The sequence below is a fragment of the Stegostoma tigrinum genome, chromosome 22 (genome assembly GCF_030684315.1).
Source record: "Stegostoma tigrinum isolate sSteTig4 chromosome 22, sSteTig4.hap1, whole genome shotgun sequence".
Classification (NCBI taxonomy): Eukaryota; Metazoa; Chordata; class Chondrichthyes; order Orectolobiformes; family Stegostomatidae; genus Stegostoma; species Stegostoma tigrinum.
This window is the reverse complement of record NC_081375.1, coordinates 49745077-49765736: the sequence shown is the minus strand read 5'-3', so window position 1 is coordinate 49765736 and position 20660 is coordinate 49745077. Positions and strand designations below refer to the sequence as shown.

General features: G+C 40.4%; 1 protein-coding gene and 1 long non-coding RNA gene across 3 annotated transcripts in view; one reads left to right on the top strand and one right to left on the bottom strand.

Annotated features, from left to right (window-relative positions):
• The window catches only part of cacna1g (calcium channel, voltage-dependent, T type, alpha 1G subunit), a 465891-nt gene that overhangs the window by 150170 nt on the left and 295061 nt on the right, over window positions 1-20660 (top strand). The window contains exons 13-15 of the mRNA XM_048554900.2: window positions 7178-7246; window positions 13987-14013; window positions 18698-18791. Coding sequence (XP_048410857.1) covers window positions 7178-7246; window positions 13987-14013; window positions 18698-18791 — 190 coding nt within the window. The remainder of the gene's footprint in view (window positions 1-7177; window positions 7247-13986; window positions 14014-18697; window positions 18792-20660) is intronic.
• The window catches only part of LOC125463545 (uncharacterized), a 28745-nt gene continuing 20562 nt past the window's right edge, over window positions 12478-20660 (bottom strand). The window contains exons 2-3 of one of the 2 annotated variants that reach the window (XR_007249855.1): window positions 17443-18276; window positions 12478-13344 (exon numbers count right to left, since the gene is read on the bottom strand). This is a non-coding gene — a long non-coding RNA (uncharacterized LOC125463545). The remainder of the gene's footprint in view (window positions 13345-17442; window positions 18277-20660) is intronic. The other variant, XR_007249856.1, reaches the window with a different exon arrangement.

Sequence of the window (20660 nt, the reverse complement as noted above, 5' to 3'; positions counted from 1 at the left end):
GCCTGCACTTGGCCTATATCCCTCCAAATATTTCTTAGTCATATGTTTATCCAAATCCTGACATACAGTGTTTCCCTTTGATATTCTTTATATGATTGTTTTCTTGTGTTTCACAACTTGCATTCAGAGGGTGATTTAAAGCAGAATGCATAGTGCCCCTCAGTTATGTTTTCCTGTTCTGCACTTGTGACACATACAGGCAGAAAGCAGACTTTTCAAGTGTTAAGGCTGCAATTTCGGTTGGTACAATCTTTTAATCTGCCTTTTATAGAGTACAAGACTTGCAACAGCCCAAATGTAAGTACTTTCCCTTTAAGAAGACCTCATGGCTGTTTGAGCCATAAATTGAGATTGGGGTTTTGAATATTTTTTGAGAGTTAATGCAGCCTCACCTTCACTTTGTTTTCTCTGTGATCAATGATAAATGTCTTGAAATAAGAAGGTAATCATTTTGTTAATGCATTGGATTCATCATCATCTGATTGTGAAGTCCATTTCAAAGTCCCTGTGCTTTTTGTTTTTGATTGGAGATTAATCTTCATTACTGTGCCCCAAGTTCAGACGCATAGTCCTGTGTAATATGATTGTGCATTGAGTCTTGACAAAATCTTCATTTGGAAATTTTTAGTTGTGCCAGGGAAGCAAAGTACTGAGTTTAAAACCACATTCTGAGGTCAGACAGTTGATCTTACTCTGCACTAGGGAGGGGCAAATTTTAAAATAACTATTAGGATAGCAGAAGGAAGAATTGGCCAACCCTGGCCTTCACAATGCAATCCAGTGAATCCCTAACAAGTAAGCATGTGGATATACGAAGTACCAGAGTGATTGCTGGCGAGACTCTGTCAATCTGTGAGTGGGAGGTGAGCTGGAACATAGGGCACAACAATCAGAATCTGTTTTACAGCAACTGTAGTGTTTATTCAGCAATAGAGCTCTTCATAGCAGCTACCCCAATTATTCAGTAGAATTTGTTATAGGAACAGTCCCATTTAATCAACAGACTCGATAGCAACCATCCCAATTACTCAGCAGAGTTTATGTTATAAGAATAGTTCCAGTTCTTCAGCAGAGTCTATTTTATTGCAGCAGTCCCAGTTACTGAACAGCTTGTTTTGTAGGAACAACCCCACCACCTAACAAACCATGCATATAGAGAAAAAGCGGAAACATATTGTTGAGATAGAGGATCAGCCATGATCATATTGAATAGCAGAGCAATCTCAAAGGGCCAAATGGCCTGCCCCTGCTTGTAGTTTCTGTGTCTATTTCAATAGAGTCTCTATCCCCTACAGCAAACACACCTTATGACGGAAACTATTGCGGGGTGACTTTTCTGTGAGTAAAAGGTGGAGGATAGTTATATGCTGTAGATTAAGTCTAGAAAGTCATGCACAGTCACAGGCAACTGTGCCATCTCCAGAAGTGATTCAGAATACCATTAACACCAATCATCTCCCTTCTGGTCAGGACTCAGACTGGCCCTGTATGCAGTTTGCAGATTGAATAGATAGCTGTCTAAATTCACACTGCCTGACTGAGATCTTGGGAAATGAGGGTATTCCTGGAGTCAGCCACTTGAGAAGCAAAGGTGATTTAGACAAACCCTTCCTGTCAAACACAGCTTTTCTTTCATTATAAGCGTGGTTCAACGATGCTGAAAGGAAGGTTAGATATAGCTTTGGTTGCGTCTTGTCTCAGTAATTCTAAGCACCATGCACAAGTTACAACTGAGCACACAGTGCACATGCAGCAAATTACGTTTTTTGGAGGTTGATTGCTGTTAAACTCTTTAAGATCCTCAAAATTAAAGCAGTCAGCGCTGTTTTTTCACAGACGGTCCATGAGCTTTCATGGCTTTGGTGGCACTTTAATGTAGAGTAACCAAATAAAACTCTGGTGTTATGTTACTGTAATCTGCTACATTAGGGACACATCAATTTCCAAATATCTCACATCATCAGGCAACTGTCCACTTTTGACAGGATTATTTTAATTCTTTCAAATAATTAGCTTTTAGCTTCAGATTTGAACTGGCTATGTTTCTCACAAATTGTTGGAAGTAACATTAAAATAAAACTATAAATACCTTCCAGTTCCTCTCCCACATTCTCAGTTAGCGATCTGTAACTTGCAGCTCCAAAGCCTCAAGCGTCCTATTAAGGACCTAGACTTGTGCAGGTCCCCACCTCGATCAATCAAACCCATTTTGTTGGTAAATAACGAGTTTGTTTTATGTTTTGGACACTTTTATGAATAATGCACTTAGAAGAAAATATCATTCAATTAACAAATCCTTAGTAAAACGCGTTAAAATGCTGTTATAATTTTCCCTCCATTATGTTTGCAATTTCTGTAACAACGTTGCATGAAGATATTGTGTTTTTGACTAACTTTTTTCAAAACTTGGCACTTCCTATGATGAAGATTGCTGACCCCTTTTGTGCCATCTAGAGCAGTAACATCGGTGGGTGTGGGGTTTAGAGAAGGGTGTAATATTGTCAAAAGGGTCGCACATCAGTAATACTGGGGACCCACCAAGTATATTCCCTTACTCCAATCATGATCGGGTCAAAGCCAGTTTGAAGTAATGTATTTTAGAAGAACAAGTGATGATAAATCAAATTGCGCAATTTTAAAGTGAGTACAGGAACAGCGGGCCACTGAAACTTTTTCACAAATGTCCCCTCAAGAAGCATCCCTTTTCTCATCAGGTTAAGACATTGGTTGTTAGAAAGCACTGTCATATTCAAGAATTAATGCAATTACTGCCACTCATGAGCAGATTAACCATCCCCTAACAAGAGACAAATACCCTCATAAAAACATTTAAAAAATGAACAGAAGTCAGAAATTTGACCATCCCAGCCTGGTCTGCACCCTGTTCCAGCTCTGTCCTTTGATCACCTTAGCCCTAAGAATTATATCTAACTCCCTCTTGAAAATATTTAATGTTCTGTCTTCTACCACCTTCTGTGGGAGAGAATTCCACAAGCTGACCACTCGCTGGGTGAACCCATTTCTCCTCATCTCAGTGCCAACTGGTTTACCCTGTATCCTTAGAATGTGATCCCTGGTTTTTGACTTCCTGATCATGAGGGACATCTTTCCTGTATTTACCCTCTTTAGCCCTATTAGAATTTTACAGGTTTCTATGAGATCCCCCGTCATGCCCATTTGATCATTCCATGAATTGAGGTATTAGCTAGCTGTTTTGTGATCCATACATATGAGGAGTGGACACATGCCAAGTAATATGTGTTTAAATATTTCCATTTTAATATGGCTTTCTGTGCATGAGCAAATCCTTTCCCACTTGCTTCACTCTGGATTACTGGTTAGGCCAAGCTTGAAATATAGGTTGTCTATTCCCAACATTGCTGCTAAACTGAGGTCTTCATTTTTATTCAGAGATAGTACCTCTTGGATTCCTCATGGTTTCAGAGATGCTTAACATTCAAAGTCAGCCAAAACTATCAATTCTAACTTGGTCCCCATGTGGACCACAAGATCTTGGATCCTCTCCATGGAGAAGGTAAATCTGCAAGGTTGGAGAATGCAGTGGAGTTTTGGATGTGGTAATGTGATAAATAAAGGGACATGTTTTAGCATGGAGCACTTTTAAAGAATTCAGTAGTGAGAATTATAATGTTGGAGTGCCTGGAAGGGACCTTAAAGGCAGAGCAAAAGTATAGGAATCGAAATTGGAAAGGAGTGACAGCAACAACAGCAATAAAATAAAAACAGGAGATTGAATTAGTCGTAGGCTCGGAATTCCAACCTTTGGAGAAACAAAGCCGCATCCTGAAAACAATTTGCTTTCTGTACCATTTATTTGTAGCGTTAAATAGACGATTGGAAAATAAATTTGATGTGGTCTAATTAGCAATGACAGAGCATGTTAACAGCAATGTCAAGTGGTAGATACATGGGAGTGATCATAGGTCTATAATCTAATTAAGGCATTCCAGTGAGAATATGTATGAAATTAATGGAGGTGAAAGGCTCAACACCTGAACCCCAGGACCAAGTAGCTGCCTTGAAGTCACTCCCTAGTATCTGGTACGTCTTTTCATAACATGTTCTGCTTTAATCCTATCAAACAGGGTTCATTTCGCTTCTAATGTGTTGAATCAGTGGTGGCCCATCAATGCGCAGTGTCATCAATGTGAATTATTGTCCATTTCAGGGAACACATCGTTTTGAAGTATTTTTTAAAAATGTAGAGCCGACTAGCATTTCCCACATCATATTACAGATGAGACAATCAATGTTTTCTTTCGATAAGAACCATTTTATTCTCTACCTGATCTTTACCCCTGCTTCATTCACCACCTATTGGTGATCACAGCTACATTTGGTAGTAGCCTTTGAGATACCCAATGTGACCACAGTTACTGGTTATCATGAATGCCTACATAAATAAGGGAAATTGCAGACTTGTTTCTGGTTCTAAGAGAGGGTATAGTTGATTGGCTTTCCCTGAATATGAGGTACCAATAGTGCTCACTATTGTATTTGCATCAAATTGGATCTACAAACAATAAAGGTTTGCTGTAGGATGCCGCCACTGCCGCAGACTCACATCTGTACCTCAAAAAAGTTATATTGTACCTGTGTTATCAAGGTTGTCAAACATTGACTTAGGGAAGTGTTCAACTCTCCCAAACAGCATAATTTCATGAAAAGTATTTGTTCAGGTCTACAGTAAGATGGTTCTTGGTGGAGTGTTGGGAAAGTGATTCTTACAGTAAGTATACTGTTGGGACACTCACCCTATCCAAGCCATTTCCATTTTCCATTCAGAGTTCATCACTTGAGCAAATTGACAGTTATGCTTTGTTTATTTCTCTGGTCCAACAGTGATTTGCAGAACTGGAAAGCTTTGCGTTAATTATAGTGCATGGCTTCACTCGCAATGCTGGTTGCTAGGTAGCAGCAATAGCCTGAAACTGAAGCAGATCTATAAACTGCTTTGGCTGCTGCATGACATCTGGGGGAATTCCTTTTCATAAAAGATGCGCAGACCTTTATCCTGTTTTCCGCCTCTGACTGCTGTTGTATCTATTCAGAAGCTGGTGGCTTTACTGCTTTCGCAGAAGGTGGCACGTGATGGTGTGTGAAGTGATAGGCTACTTGTGTGTTATCTCAAAATAAATTAAATCACTTACATGTGGTGAGGTGCTTTTGATGTCCAAAAGGAAGTTAGTCAGTTATTGTTGACAGTGTTACCCTTGGGCATAAGAATCAACTTGTTAGAAATTTTCCACATTGTCTAAAATCACCATTGAAGAAAATATGACTTGATTCTGCCATCGAATGCACTACTTCTTACGTATACCATCCCCAGCTCCTTTCAAAAGATACTTTCCACGCTGTTCCTGGTATCCTTATACCACACCTTCTGTTACAATTCCCCAAGCTTTGTCCTTCATTACTTTGAAGATGCTGTTTAACTGTAAGTTGTCATTACCACTGGTGTCACCTCTCTGTTATAGATGCCGTCTCTCATCCCCCCTTCCCCTCTCTTTCTGACAATTTTCCTTCATTTTAATTAATGTTAGGTTTCAAAACGCAACTACAACGTAGTGATTTACCTCCAATAAAGGTATCTCTCCCTGAGCCAGACCCATCCTGACAGTATCATTGTTCACGTCCTTCAGTTACTAATCCAGCACAATGAGTATTCATCCCTAGCCCAGAAATACACGTGTTTGATGCAAACACACAACTTATTTACATTCTCTGATATTCAAGTGTATCTATTCTTGCCCTATTTTAATGAAGTTACCCATTTCCATCAACTTCTTATATCTACAGATTAAATCCTTACAGCTGCTTTTGAGAAGAGGAAGCCACATTGCAATAGAGAGAAACCTAGGGTCCTTTTTTAGATATAGTGGAGCCCTCTAAGGATAATTTTTATTATGGCAATGAGTATTGATACTATAACTGCTAGTTTTTCCCTTCATTTCAATTATGTTTCTGAAGACAATAAAGTATTTCTATCCACAATTGGAAAACTCTTAAAACACTGTTCAGACATAACCAGTATCCTCCTCTGAAATTTCTTTTTCTTAATGTTGCACATGTTAAGTTGTGCATTAATTATTGTTGATAAATGGAACACTTTGCATTTTGGTTACTCAGAGTTGACCATTTGAAATAGAGTTGTTACTGAACTCTTGTCAATGTACTTTTCCTGCAACTGCACAATTATTTTTGTAACTCTTTCACTAACCTCTCTGATTGAGACTGGTGCCAATTAAAAACAGATTAGTGCCAATTTAATCCTGCAGACTCAGTCTCGCTGCCCACTGGGACTGCATTTCACTCATTTCTCTCGCCTGATGTTCATTATGAAGTAAATCCAAGAGATGGCTATAAACTAAATCAAAACTGCAGGAGGAAACAAGACCTTGGTGACGTGACTGCACCTCTTACAAAATAATGATTCCAAAAACAAATTTACAAATGGGAAAAGGATGGTTTATTTTGCTACTTTTAATTCACATTGGCTTTGATTTTAAATGAATTTCAGAAGTCTGTATCAATTTGAATTGGAAACTTATTTACAAGGTGGCCAATACAAATCATTGTAATTTTTTTTCTTGGAAGGAACAAATTATTCAAGATCAACCACAAAAACAGAAATTGCTGGAAAAGCTCAGCTGGTCTGGCAGCATCTGCGGAGAGAGATCAGAGTTAATGTTTCGAATCAAGTGACCCTTCATCACGGCCCCTGAGAGCTGCTGTTCTGAGGAAGGGTCATTCGACCTGAAACGTTAACTCTGATTTCTCTCCACAGATGCTGCCAGACCTCCTAAGTTTCCCCAGCAATTTCTGTCTTTGTTTCTGATTTACACAGTTCTTTTGGTTTTTAATTATTCAAACTGTTGCTCATTTGTGTAAATTTCTGGCACTGATGAGATATAAAATCTACCTGGTTACATTTTTCTTTCAAGTAATTTGTATCCTATGTCAGAGGTATTGGTTACCACAATATTGCTGTGTGATACAAGTAGCTGCTACACTTAGTGCAAAGATTTGATGAAACTTAATTATTTTTAAAGCATTTTTTCCGCAATTAACTGTGTCTTTTTCACTGTGTCTGAAGTATTTAAGTTGAGCTTATTTTAGTCACCTCAATGTCGACACCGTGTTTGTTTCACTTCAGGAGGTCCAGAAGCGGGAGGATGCGAGTGGGCAGTTAAGCTGTATTCAGCTGCCTGTCGACTCGTCTGGGGTACGTAACTGTTCACCATCAATTCACATCCACAGCATTTCTACATGATCGCAGCAGAGACCGGAGGGTGGGGGAGGGAGCAAAGTTCAGCAACCTTCTGAGCTGCTGTGTAAGACGGAATTGTGTTTGTCCATTGATTTTTCTCATATGCATTCCTTTAATAGATCTGAGTGAAGGCTAAGTCATTTTTCTCTGGCTGTGGAAACAGTCGAGGATTGACTTTCTTTCCTGATTGAAGATGGTTCCCTCTGCAGGGCTCCTTCCAGAGATTTATTTTGGACAGGCTGAGAGGATCAATGCTAAAGAAATAGTTTTTTTTTCAGGTTGAATGGTCATGATGCTGAATTTGATCTGAATGTGCAATCAAACAAAAAGCATATATATCAGTGATTACAATGAGACAGGCCATTATTTTCTCAATTTTTAAAATAGTGTTCACCTTGATGGCCAACTTAAGGGTAAATACCTCACAAATGGTTAGCCTGCTGGCTTGTTCCCTCCAGCATGCAGGAGACCCAGGATTTGAGGATTTTGTGGATTGCAAGAGGGTGACAGAGTGAATTAGAATGCAGAAACTAGGCTTATACTCCCATTGTATATAAAAGGAATGATGTGATCAAGGTGGTTAAAACATTAGAGTGATTCTATAACTCCAATGCAGTGGAAGTATTTGCTAGGGAATCATGAATGATGGAGTATTGTCTTAAAAATTAGAGTGAAGCCATTCAGGAGAGAATCAGGTAAAGCAATTTTTAGAGTAAAGGCAGTCAAAATGTTGCAGATGAAAAATAGAAGTGTCTACTTGAAAAAAGATTGAATGTTTTGGGACAATTTTAAGCCACTGGGCCAGAGATTGATAGATTTCTGCTGGGTACGGGTGAAGGTAAATAAGACTGAGATGCACATTTGTCGCAATTTAATTGAATGGCACAGCAGGCTTGAGGGGCTGAATGGCCTCCACTTGTCCTGATGTTCTAGCATAGTAAGGTAACTGTACAGCACTTCTTTTTCCTTGTCAATATATTTGATGACATAATGGAAGGTTGAACACTACTGTAAGAGAGAGGACATCTCGTGGCAGGTACCAGATTCCCCATAGTCTGAAACATGCTCCTTAAGCACTGGTTCAGAATTAGATGTGAAAGTGCCCTCTACCACAATGACATACATACCTTCCTACATCAGCTCAATTTTTTTCAGTCATAACAGGGGTCATTCTGTGACCTCCCTGAGTAAGATTGCTTCAGTTGATGCTAAATGAATGCATATCCACTGGCCTATGTTCACTGACATTTAATTGTGGCTGTGCACATTCATTTCACGTAGTCAACTTGCCTTTTGAATGTAAGAAGACATAATGTGCAAACACTGGGTTTTGTTGCTTGCTTGCTGTGTATGGACTTTGGATTGGTACAAGACATTGTACTGTAGGTGAGGTATCTCTTGTATAATTGATATAAAGACAGAACTCTGACTTGAGCACTGACAGCTCCTGCAGCGTTCTGTTGGCCATTCTTTTGAGGTGGATCATCCTCAGAAAGCACACTGTGTGGCATCCACCACCCTCAGCATTTCCTCCCTTCCCACAGAGTCACAGTGGGAGCAGCATGTTCAACTCCAAGCCTCCTCCTACGGCGCCTTCCAAACCAAGACCACTACCACTCAGAAGGTCAAGGGCAGCAGATACATGGGAACCATCACCATCTGCACGTTCCCCTCCAAGCCACTCACTGTCCTGACTTGGAACACTTTTATTCTGTTTGTTCCTGTGAATGCTACTAACTGGGCTAGCATTTGGTGCCCATTCCTCTTTGCCGTGTGAGCTGACTTCTTGAACTGCCACAGTCCATGGGGTATAGGGAGACCCATAATCCATAAGAAGTTCCAGGGTTTTGAGCCAGAGAACCTCCTGCCCTTAATCCAAATTACACAACCTTCTGTGGCCTTCAGTTGGGATATAGTAAACAAGTCACAAAGTTCAATAGAGATAATGGGAACTGCAAATGCTGAAGAATCCAAGATAACAAAGTGTGAAGCTGGATGAACGCAGCAGGCCAAGCAACTGAGATGCTGCTTGGCCTGCTGTGTTCACCCAGCTTCACACTTTGTTATCACAGAGTTCAATAGTTCATTTATAAATATTTCTAATCAACTTGTTCAGAGATATTACTTTGACACACTCTAGAGCAGGTGGAGCTTGAGCCCAGGCCTTCTGGCTTGGAGGGAAGAACAATATCACTGCACCATAAGAGCCCTCTTAAGAATTAAGCACCAGTTAACAATTCTAAACCAAACTGAAGAAGAGCCATACCAGACTCATATTGTCAACTCCGTTTCTGATGCTGTCAGATCTGCTGAGTTTCTCCAGTGTTTTCCAATGTTGTTTCAGATTTCCACTGTCTGCAGTTTTTTTTTATTTCTTCACCAGAAGGGCTCACTAGGTTTGACATTAAAAAGGTATTTATGTTTGTAGGGAATCCAAAATGAGAGATCAGAAGAATAAGACAGACAGACATGCAGTAAGGAGCCTTGTCAAACGTTATTTATCCAGAGACAGATGAGAACTCAGAGTTCGCAACCACTTGGAGTCTGTTGAAAAAATAGCATCAATGGATTAAGAGGAACCCAGATAAATACAGGAGGAAACAAAGAATAGAAGGATCTGCTGGTGGAATTAGATAAAGTTGAGTGAGATGGGTCTAGTATGAAATCTAAGCACTGGTATGGATCACTTGGACTGAATGACCTTTCTACTTTTCTATAAATTTGATGTAATACATGTATGTCAACATTGTAACCAGTCTTTCTCTAAAAATGGTCATCTAGCTCAGTGCCAAAAGTCTTATTTGTTCATCTGCCATGTTCTATCATCACTGCCTACAGTGATTCACTTAGCTCTTGACTTTAGGTCATAGAGTTGACTGCATTGTTTTTAATCAAAAAGATTAATGTCACACCAGTGACAATGGTTATGTTATTAGTGACAATGAGAAGCTGAAGGTCAGCTGGACACAGTTATGCAATGTCCCCCATACAGCTTTTTGATAAACAGCAAATGTCCATTTCTACAATTGCCTCATCTGCAGCAATGACCTATCGTTTTACCAGCTTACCATGTGATCACAACCTTATCACAAAGACTACAATACCACACTGCATCAAAGATTCTAAGAATGTTTCGACTCTAAGTTAGACTCCCAAAGGAAAAGAAGTCCTGTCTTGATCCATCAGATTGAAAGTATCAAATGTCAATCTATATAGGCACCAGACTGATGACTGAGAACAATTGGTTGAAGGTTAATTTCCATGAAACTTGGTAGGAATGAGATAATGGCCTGTGTTTACCAAGATCGGATTTGCACCATGCTTAGAATGAAACATGTGTCTTTGGCTGATTCCCCACAATTATGCTTGTCAGGTACATTTGAATAAATGAGCCAGGAAAATCCCAGATTACAGTAGAAATACACATGGCACTGGTGAGGTCACATGTTGGGTACCACATGTAGTATTGGAGGTAGGTCAAAGAAGGCTTATCAGCAAATATTTGGACTGGGAAGGTTTTCTTATGAAGAAAGGTTGGACAGACTAAGCTTGTAGCAACTTCTACATGGCTAATTCCTACTCCAAATTATTATGTTCGTGCATAAGATCTCCCTTAACCTCACCTTGTTCCTCTTCTACAAGTCAGGTGGCTTGACCAAGACCCAGTAATGGATGAATCAGTTCCATCCATTTAAACACTGAGAAGACTGAAGTCTCCATTATTAACTCAGGGTCTCATCATTTAATGCAGCCCCTTCTTCCCCATCCTTTGGCACAGGCTGAACCCACACTACATGAAATTCCAACCTCATATTCATCCATCACAAAGACTATCTACTTTCACCTGCAGGTCATCACCTATCCCCGCCCCTGACTCAACGAATCCACTGCCACAAATCTCATTCATGCTTTTCTTACTTGCTAGCTGACCATACTCCAATGATCTAGAAGAATGTATAACAAGCACAATGTATAATTATGTAATGACATCAGCCTCAGTGATTACATTGAGGCATCAGGATAAAAGTAGAAGTTCCAACAAACACTAAGAGAATGTGTCCACCCACTAAACTATCAATATAGATTTCTTCCAGAAATGATCATGTACTTAAGCAGAAGTATGCAGGAGACCAAGGCTAGTTTAAACCCACTGGCATTTTTTTCATACATTCACAGGATGCTGGCATTACTGGATCTGCCAACATTTATGCCTGACCCTAGTTGCTCTTGAGAAAGTGATGGGCAAGTGCCTTCTTGAACAACTTGCAAATTTCCCAATCGTGTCCAAGGATGAGCAGACTGGGTGGGTTAGCCAGAGTAAATGTGGGGTTACAGGGATAAGGTGGGATGATCTTCAGAGGATCAGTGTGGACTCAATGGGCCAAATGGCCTATTTCCACACTCTAGGGATTTTATGGTTTTATAATAAGACATAGAGATATTAACTTCACATTGGAATGCAGAAAGATGGGACATAAGCATAAGTTGAAACCATGTTGATTTGGAAAATGAACTTGCAAGGCTCACATCTGAAAAACATTTTAAAACTAGCACCAAGAAGCATTACTTTTCTGAGAGTAGTCAGTTTTCAGGCTAGCTTTTCAAACTTAAGTTCAAGATCAAAGATAGTGTCGGTTATAACTATTGGGTCTTTTGGAAGGATTATTTGGAGCAAGTCTTCTTTCTATGCTTCAACTTTTGTTACAAACCTTTGAAATTTAATGTTTTAACTTCCTTTACCTATCCCCATATTAAGTATCTCTTACCCTTCCATTGCCTGTCTAACATCCCAAAGCAATTGTAACATGGCTAACTAAGTTACTCCAGTTCAGTGACACCTTTGACTTCAAGTAAACCTCCAGGGAATATGAAACCTGACACAATTTGAAGGTAACATAGTGTGTAGCTGGATGAACACAGCAGGCCAAGCAGCATCTCAGGAGCACAAAAGCTGATGTTTCAGGCCTAGACCCTGATGAAGAGTCTAGGCCTGAAACGTCAGCTTTTGTGCTCCTGAGATGCTGCTTGGCCTGCTGTGTTCATCCAGCTTCACACTTTGTTATCTCGGATTCTCCAGCATCTGCAGTTCCCATTATGTCTGATCACAATTTGAAGGTGTTTTTTCATCCTTAGAGCACATTATGAACTGAAAAGATTGTTGTTGACTTTACACTTTTATCCCTGATTACTGAAGCTTTATCTTCTACTGGCACTGTGCCAGAAATTGGGCTCCCTGTAGTTACCATTGTGTCCTCGGTTTTAATAAATATCTCAGGACACCACACCATAACTTAATTAGCATGCATCCGAGGGAAACTGTGCATCTGTTTGCTAACAGATCACTGTTTTCTCCTTTGAACCCTCTCCTTTGAGTTATCATGCAATCAGACAATACAATTGGTCTTCCTTTCAAGATAGGCTGTGTAAAAATAGTATTCACAGTCATGGCCGAAACACATGCTGAGGAACACTCATAGTTTATTCCAACGTGTTAATAGCTACATTTTGGCTGCACAGTAGGTCCTCCATTCCTATTGATTTACCTTAGAGAGAACAGAGGACAAGTAACTAAGAGATTAGATGGGAAAGTATGGAAAAAATAGCTTTATTATCTTGTCATAAATTGTCCTTGCTGTTTTGTAACTGGCTAGAAAACAGAACGGATATTGTTAAGGAGTGAATGTGAAGATGCCAAGGCAGAAGGTAATGCCAATGTTACACATTGTGCACTAGTAATCAGAATAAAAGGGAGACTTTAGCATTGTATGAAACACCATCTTCCAGATCTATTACAGTAAGCTACCCACTGCATTATTTAAACCAGTTCTTAGTTTTGTAAGAAAGAAAACTTCACTCTGATGACCAGATGACTGTCTTCATACCAAGGTTATTTGCTTCATGATTTACAGAGAGCTCTTCTCCAGGCATACAATTACCAAAGATCCTGAAGAGATGCAGGTTGCTTGATTCTTGTCACAGTCCTGTCTGCCATTAGTTTCTGGGCATTTGTGATCACAGAATAGCTTGAAGTTGTCCATAAATCGCAGATAACTCTGACAAAAGAAAGAAGTATAGAAAAAAATCCATCTCTAAGTATTCAGATTAACCATACAAGAAGATGATTGATTATATTAATTGCCTTACACATTTGAGTAAATAAGAGGACCCTAGAGAGGATTTAGAAACATTTGATAATTCAGTGTGGAGCTGGAGGAGCACAGCAGGCCAGGCAGCATCAGAGGAGCAGGAAAGCTAATGTTTTGGGTTGGAGCCCTTCCAAAGAAGGGTCCCGGCCGGAAACATCAGCTTTCCTGTTCCTCTGATGCTGCCTGGCCCGCTGTGCTCCTCCAGCTCCACAATGCATTATCTCTGACTCCAGCATCTGCAGCTCTTACTATCTCTTTAGAAACATTTGAAATGTGTTTTGAAACCCAACAGTGCAGGGGTATTCACCTTCCTCATTCCTAACCAAATATGGTCGTTTCCCTGTTGTGCTATTGTTCCATTTGTTTTTCTACCAGCACAACAGTAGAGTTCTGTCAGTGCAAACATGACACAGTCCTCTCTGAGCACTCAGATTTCTTGTGCGCTTTCTGAGTCATTCATAATGTAAAGGACCGAGCAATCGTATTGCATAAATAGTTTTCTGAGCACTGACTAAAATTTTGTTTCCTAAATCCTTTTGCCTTGCTCAGAAAGTTGAAGAGGAACATGGACCTCAGGTAAATATTTTAGACTGAGTGCATTCCTTCCCTGCTTGCCAGCTAAATGTAGATCTTAGTTTGACATGGGTGTGGGGAATGTTGACTTCTTGCTGCCATGGTGTTCCTGCATTAGTTAGAAAGGGACCATTGGTTCTCTTGGATGAGGGTGGCTGTCATTCTCTATCTCACAACTTTCCTCTATCTCAACTCCTCGGCCATGGAAGTCTGAGGTCCTACATCTCTTCTCTTGCCCTCATGCTTGAATCACAAGTGACCAAAGGTCACAACTTACCCAGTTTCTTCTAAACTGTAATAACTGATGCAACAATTATCCTGTCAGCAGTCATACACAACTTTATGTTTGCAAAGAAATTATGATTTTACTTGTCTGAGAGCCCATAGGAAACAGGCCAGCAACTGCAACTAAGGTAATTGTCAGAATTAACATGGAACAAAAAGCTGGTTTTGGTCATAGTGATTGTAAAACTATCATCGATGGTTTCAAAAATCTGTCTGGTTCACTAATCTCCTTTAAGGAAGGAAATCTAGTGTCCTTACCTGGTCTGGCTTGTATGACACTCCAGACCCATGGCAATGTGGTTGACTCTGAATTGCCCTCGCAGATGACCTTGCAGGCCACTCAATTCAAGGGCATTTAAGGATGGGCAGTGAATGCTAGCCTTTCCAGCCACACCCATAGCCCATGAAAGAATTTTAAAAAGTCAGAATTCATGATGAGCCATTAACTCTAAATTGAGTCCTGTACACAAATTCCAAGCAGATTGACAAATTAAATTTAAGCAAAATTAACTGTAGCAGTATACAAATAAACCCAAATCATGGTGAAAGATAATTGGATACAATGTTTGTTGGTTATATCACATGATATGACAAACTGAAAACTCGAAGTAGTTGAATTTGTTTATTGCAGCTCAAATCCTTTGAATTTTGGGTTCTATGCTATCCCTCTAAACAAGTCCTAGTCGTTGACTATAGCTCCGCCTTCAACACTATTATGCCCTCCAGGCTGATCTCAAAACTGCATGACCTTAGTATCAGCCCTGCCCTCTGCAACTGGATCCTCAGCTTTTCTGACCCTTTGGCTGCAATCAGTGAGGATGGATATCTGCACCTCCACCCCAGTAATACTCAACACTGGAGCCCCCCAGTGATGCATTCTCAGCCCCCTACTGTGTTCCCTGTACACCTACAACTGTGTTGAACGAAGCTTTTCGCTGTATTTTGACACAGGTGACAATAAAATCAAAACCAAAATGGTGAGTATACAGAGGGCTTTCCTTTCTGTGGAATATCGATGGTGCAGAGTTATGCCAACAGCGCAGGTTCAATTCCTGTATCGGCTAAGGTTACCATAAAGGCACTGTCATCTCAATCTCTCCCTTCGCCTGAGACGTGGTGACCCTCAGGAATAACTCACCACCAGTCATCTCTCTCTAGTGAGAGAGCACCCCTGCGTTCCTCTGGGACTGTGGTGCCTTTACTTTTATTATCAATAGCATAATCGACACCCTATCATTTGTAACAATGTAGATTTGATCAGTGTCAATATTAAAGATTGATGTTTGTTTTAAAACAAACCTTTTCCTTGATTTACACATTTTTCTTGCATTTGTCTATCATTAATCTAATGAACAGATTGCTTGTGTGAGCTAGAGAGGGTCAGTACAGAGTTTGGGAATCTCAGAGATGCATTGGTGTGAGAGTTCAGAGAATTGTCACACCTCACTTGGTTAATGTGCTGGAAATCAAACCCTGCTATTTCTGATTCATCACAAATATTAAAAGTTTTAAGACGAGTCCACAATATTCTCCAATTTACCTAATTTTCAAGTACAGGTTCATAGACAACACAGACACATTTCTGTACTCAATGAGAAGCAGTCTTTACAATAAGTAATTAGACCCTAGCTACAGGTAAACAATTATAAGGTATTGCCATTAAACACTACTATTGAAAATTCGAATCTTGTTGAAAACATTGCCTCACACACATGCAGACAGACAAGGAAGGGGACATGCATGAAGAGGAAATACTGAAAAGACAGCTCGGTATTCTTTGTCTACAATTTGTGAATTGCCTGTGTTTGAACTGATTTGGTTCTTGTTGATCTGAAAGATTTTTCCTGGCTCCCTTTTTATGAATGCTTCCACTGCTATGCAAAGTGCACAGGGTGGCTGGTTCATTTATAAAATATCCTGGACGTGTCCATTAAAAGTCATATTAATTTCTGAAGGAAAGATTAACTAGTTTTCTTAGATTTAAAGTGAGTGTTGACTGCAGACAACAAAGAGACAACACCTGTGCTGGTGGGGATCAAAACTTCTCTCTGAAATTTGTTCCCAACTCCAAATTGTTCGGTTACCTGAGGCCCTATCTCAATTATCAGCAAGCAAACAACCCTTGTCATCAGTTTAATGCCCTCAATGGCTGAAATCACCACAAAGGTCCTGCCTTCCCCTCGCCTGAGGCATAGTAATGCTCAGGAGGTGACAAGTAGCTCTCTCCCTCTAATGAGAGAGCAGCTGTACGGTCTTCTGGGACTTTGGTTACTTTAGCTTATTTGAATTCTATAAAAACCTGGAATAGAAAGTTACTGGTGACCATGCAAATTGTGGTAAATACCTATCTGATTCAATAATGACCTTTAAGAAATGAAACTGGCATCCTTACCCATACTGGCCTGCATGTCACTCCAGATGCAGAACAATGCAGTTGACTCTTAACTGCTGTCTGGGAAATTAGGGTTGGGCAATTAATGCTGGTTTAACCAGCACTGCCCCCATCCTATGAACAAATTATAAAAATAACAAAACAGCGGTAGAGCTCACAGAGAGATAAACCCATCACAGAACTTGGCACAATAAATAATTAGCCTATTTTTGGTAAGATTGTAATAAGTGCAGATGGTCTTCTATGAAAGCTGCTGACTTGACAGTACAGGGAGGAACACTGCCACTTTGCCAAGGTATCTCTGACATCTGCTGGAAGACACATCCAATTGCGTTGCCTGGGGAATGTAGAGTTATTAAAATGGGGAGATGATGGTAATGTAAGTAAACAGCCAAAAGGTAAGGTAGAAGGAAGTTGGGGGGGAGATTGAATATGATTCACTTAATGTGAGGTTCTCTGCAGAGTGGCATTGTTACAAGACCAAAGCTTCAAATGCATGGCACAGGAACATTCAAGGGATGTTAAGTGGGAGAGACAATGATCTTAAACCAAAATGGAGAAATAAGATGACACTTAAATTCATCATGGTCATCTTCTCAATGCACAAAACAAAACAACTGTACTCCATGTAGATAATTCCTAACTTAGCCATAACGTATGGTGCTAGCACAGATATTAAGTGGTCAGAAGTTACAACAAAATCAACAGAAATGAAAAGAAGGAAGTAAAAAGCAACACTGTGTGATTTCACTTACTGCAAGATGTTTGTTTCTCATCCTGAAATTTTGTGGAAATAAACACAAATTCCCTACTGTGGCTGGGTCTCATTCTCACTGAAGCTACAGCGAAATATTGAGGGTTCAGGTTTCATGACAGAAGCACAAGTATAAAATCCAGGCTGACCTTGACCAAGGAAGGGCAGGACTGCCTTTCTGGCAAGATATTAATCTCTTTGCCCTCTTAATTGGATGTAAAACTTCCATCACTATTTCTAAAAAGGGCTGAGAACTCTGAACAATATTGATCCATCACAAACATTACTGAAAGAGGTCAATTTCTTTTTGTCACATTGTTACTTGTTGGATCTTGCAAGATACAAATTTGCATACAGCAGTGACTGAGTTTCAGTGGTGTGTCATTAGCGTAAAGCACTTTGGGGCTTCTTCAGGTTGTGAAAGATGCTGTTTAAAAGGAAATCCTCTAGCTGTATGAATCTATCTTCTCTGTCAGGTAAAGAATTTTTTGTTTACTTTATTTGCTGATGGGGATGTGAGCATTATTGGACAGAATTAGTACTCATCCCTAATTGCCCTGGAGAACGTGGTGGTGAGCTGCTTTCTTGAGCCACTGTAGCAACAGTGCTGTTAGCCAGGGAGTTTCAGACCTTTGACCTAGTGACACTGAAGGAACAGTGATATATTTCCAAGTCAGGATGGCGAGTGTCTTGGACGGGGACGTACAAGTGACTGTATTTCCATGTATCTGTTGCTCTTGTCCTTCTCAAAGTTACGGTTTTGAAAGGTGCTGTCTGAGGAGCCTCATCGAGTTCCTCCAGGGTCTGTTGTAGATGTTGCACACTGTTGCCAATGCTGTCAGTAGAGAATGGAGAGAATGATGTGTGAGACTACTTTCTGGAAAGGCAGGAGAACAAGGTGTCCAAAAGAGAACTAATAAAAACAAGAATTCTTCTCTTCAGTTATATCATTAACATGAGGTTAACAAAAAACACCTGGTGCTGCATGAGCTACTCACAATTAGCATGCTGTAATAATTGTTGCATGACTAAAGTTAAAATCAAACAAACTATTTAACATCTTTTTCTAAAGATGCTTCCAATAATTGCACTAAGGACCGTGGGAGTTCATTTATGTTATTGAATTGAACTTTCTTCTAAGACTTTCAATAAGCATAGATTTCTGTCAGTGACTAGGAACATGTGAGAGAATTGTGCCCGAGTTCCGCACCATGTTGTGTCTGCAACTTAAAGCCTCTATTTCACTCTCACTCAAGGGAGACGTCTCAAAGTCGGACTCAGAGGCTGATTTTTTTTGTCAGAGCCTTGAAGATGACAGTGGGAGCAAAAAGGACCTTCCAAACACAACCTGTAAGTTCAGTTGCTGCATACATTTTCAACAAAGACAGAGATTTGTGTGAATGCTTTAGGTTTGTCAAGCATGGTGACAGTTTTATGAATGCACAAATTTTTGATAGCAGTATCCAGGCAGCAGTTTTTCAATGTGATTTAGAAGGTTTATTGTATTAAAAATTGACGCTGACTCGTGTTTTCAATTCCTTTAAACTAACAATCAATCTTCAATGTCGCTTAAACTCCTAAAACATTCATCTACATACATTGTGTTTCCTATTCATCTGGGGGATATGGGCATCTCTGGCTGGGCCAGCATTCTTTGCCCATCCTTAAATGGTCTGGAATTATGTATTTTATCTGTATATTTAATTGCATGCAGGAAGCTGCAGAAAAATTGCTTCCCTATCTTCCCACAATTTGAGTGAGATTTTTGTGTCAGAATTTGCAAATGTTAAAACATTGGAACTTGCTTGACATTCCAGTTCTACTCCATTAACCTGTTTGGATTCTCTAACCTCCTTCCACAATTCTGGGTCTATACTTCCTGCTTTCTTCCAGCCCCCCACTGACCCATCTGGTGCCTCCAAAGTGCGAAGTCTTTTTGCCACATCACATTGGCCAGTGCACTGCCCAGGGCAAATTTCCTTAGTCAAACTAATGAATGGTAGCTCAATGATTAGATCAGCTTCACAGCATCAGGGACCCAGGTTTGATTCTACCTCAGGTGCTGTCGGTGTGGAGTTTGTACATTCTCCCCGTGTCTGCATGGGTTCCCTCCAGTTTCCTCCCTTAGTCCAAAGATGTGCAGGTTAGATGGACTGGCCATAGGAAATGCAAGGTTACAGGGATGAGGTCAGGGGGGTGGTCCTGGGTGGGATGCTCTTCAGTGGATCGGTGTAGACTTGATGGGCCAAAAGTGTGAGGTGATGCACTTTGGTAGGAATAATCAGAAGGCAAAGTACAGGGCTAATGGTAAGATTCTTAGCAGTGTAGATGAGCCGAGAGATCTCGGTGTCCATGTACACAGATCCTTGAAAGTTGCCACCCAGGTTGACTGGGCTGCTAAGAAGGCATACAGTGTTTTAGCTTTCATTAATAGAGGGATCGAGTTCCGGAACCAAGAGGTTATGCTGCAGCTGTACAAAACTCTGGTGCGGCCGCACTTGGAGTATTGTGTACAGTTCTGGTCACCGCATTATAAGAAGGATGTGGAAGCTTTGGAAAGGGTGCAGAGGAGATTTACTAGGATGTTGCCTGGTATGGAGGGAAGGTCTTACGAGGAAAGGCTGAGGGACTTGAGGCTGTTTTCATTAGAGAGAAGAAGGTTGAGAGGTGACTTAATTGAAACATATAAAATAATCAGAGGGTTAGATAGAGTGGATAGGGAGAGCCTTTTTCCGAGGATGGTGACAGCGAGCACGAGGGGGCATAGCTTTAAATTGAGTGGTGAAAGATATAGGACAGATGTCAGAGGTAGTTTCTTTACTCAGAGAGTTGTAAGGGAATAGAACGCTTTGCCTGCAACGGTAGTAGATTCGCCAGCTTTAGGTACATTTAAGTTGTCATTGGACAAGTATATGGTCGTAGATCGGTATGACAGGTCGGCACAACATCGAGGGCCGAAGGGCCTGTACTGTGCTGTAATGTTCTATGTTCTATGGCCTATTTCCACACTCTAGGGATTCTATAATTCTAGCTTTACAAGGATCCATAGCACCAGTGGGACCTTAAACATGCGAACAGCTTCAGGGCTGGTGCCTATCAACATGGAAGGTTAGTAAACCACTGTTATACATAGAGATGAGGTAATGGGAACTGCAGATGCTGGAGAATCCAAGACAACAAAATGTGAGGCTGGATGAACACAGCAGGCCAAGCAGCATC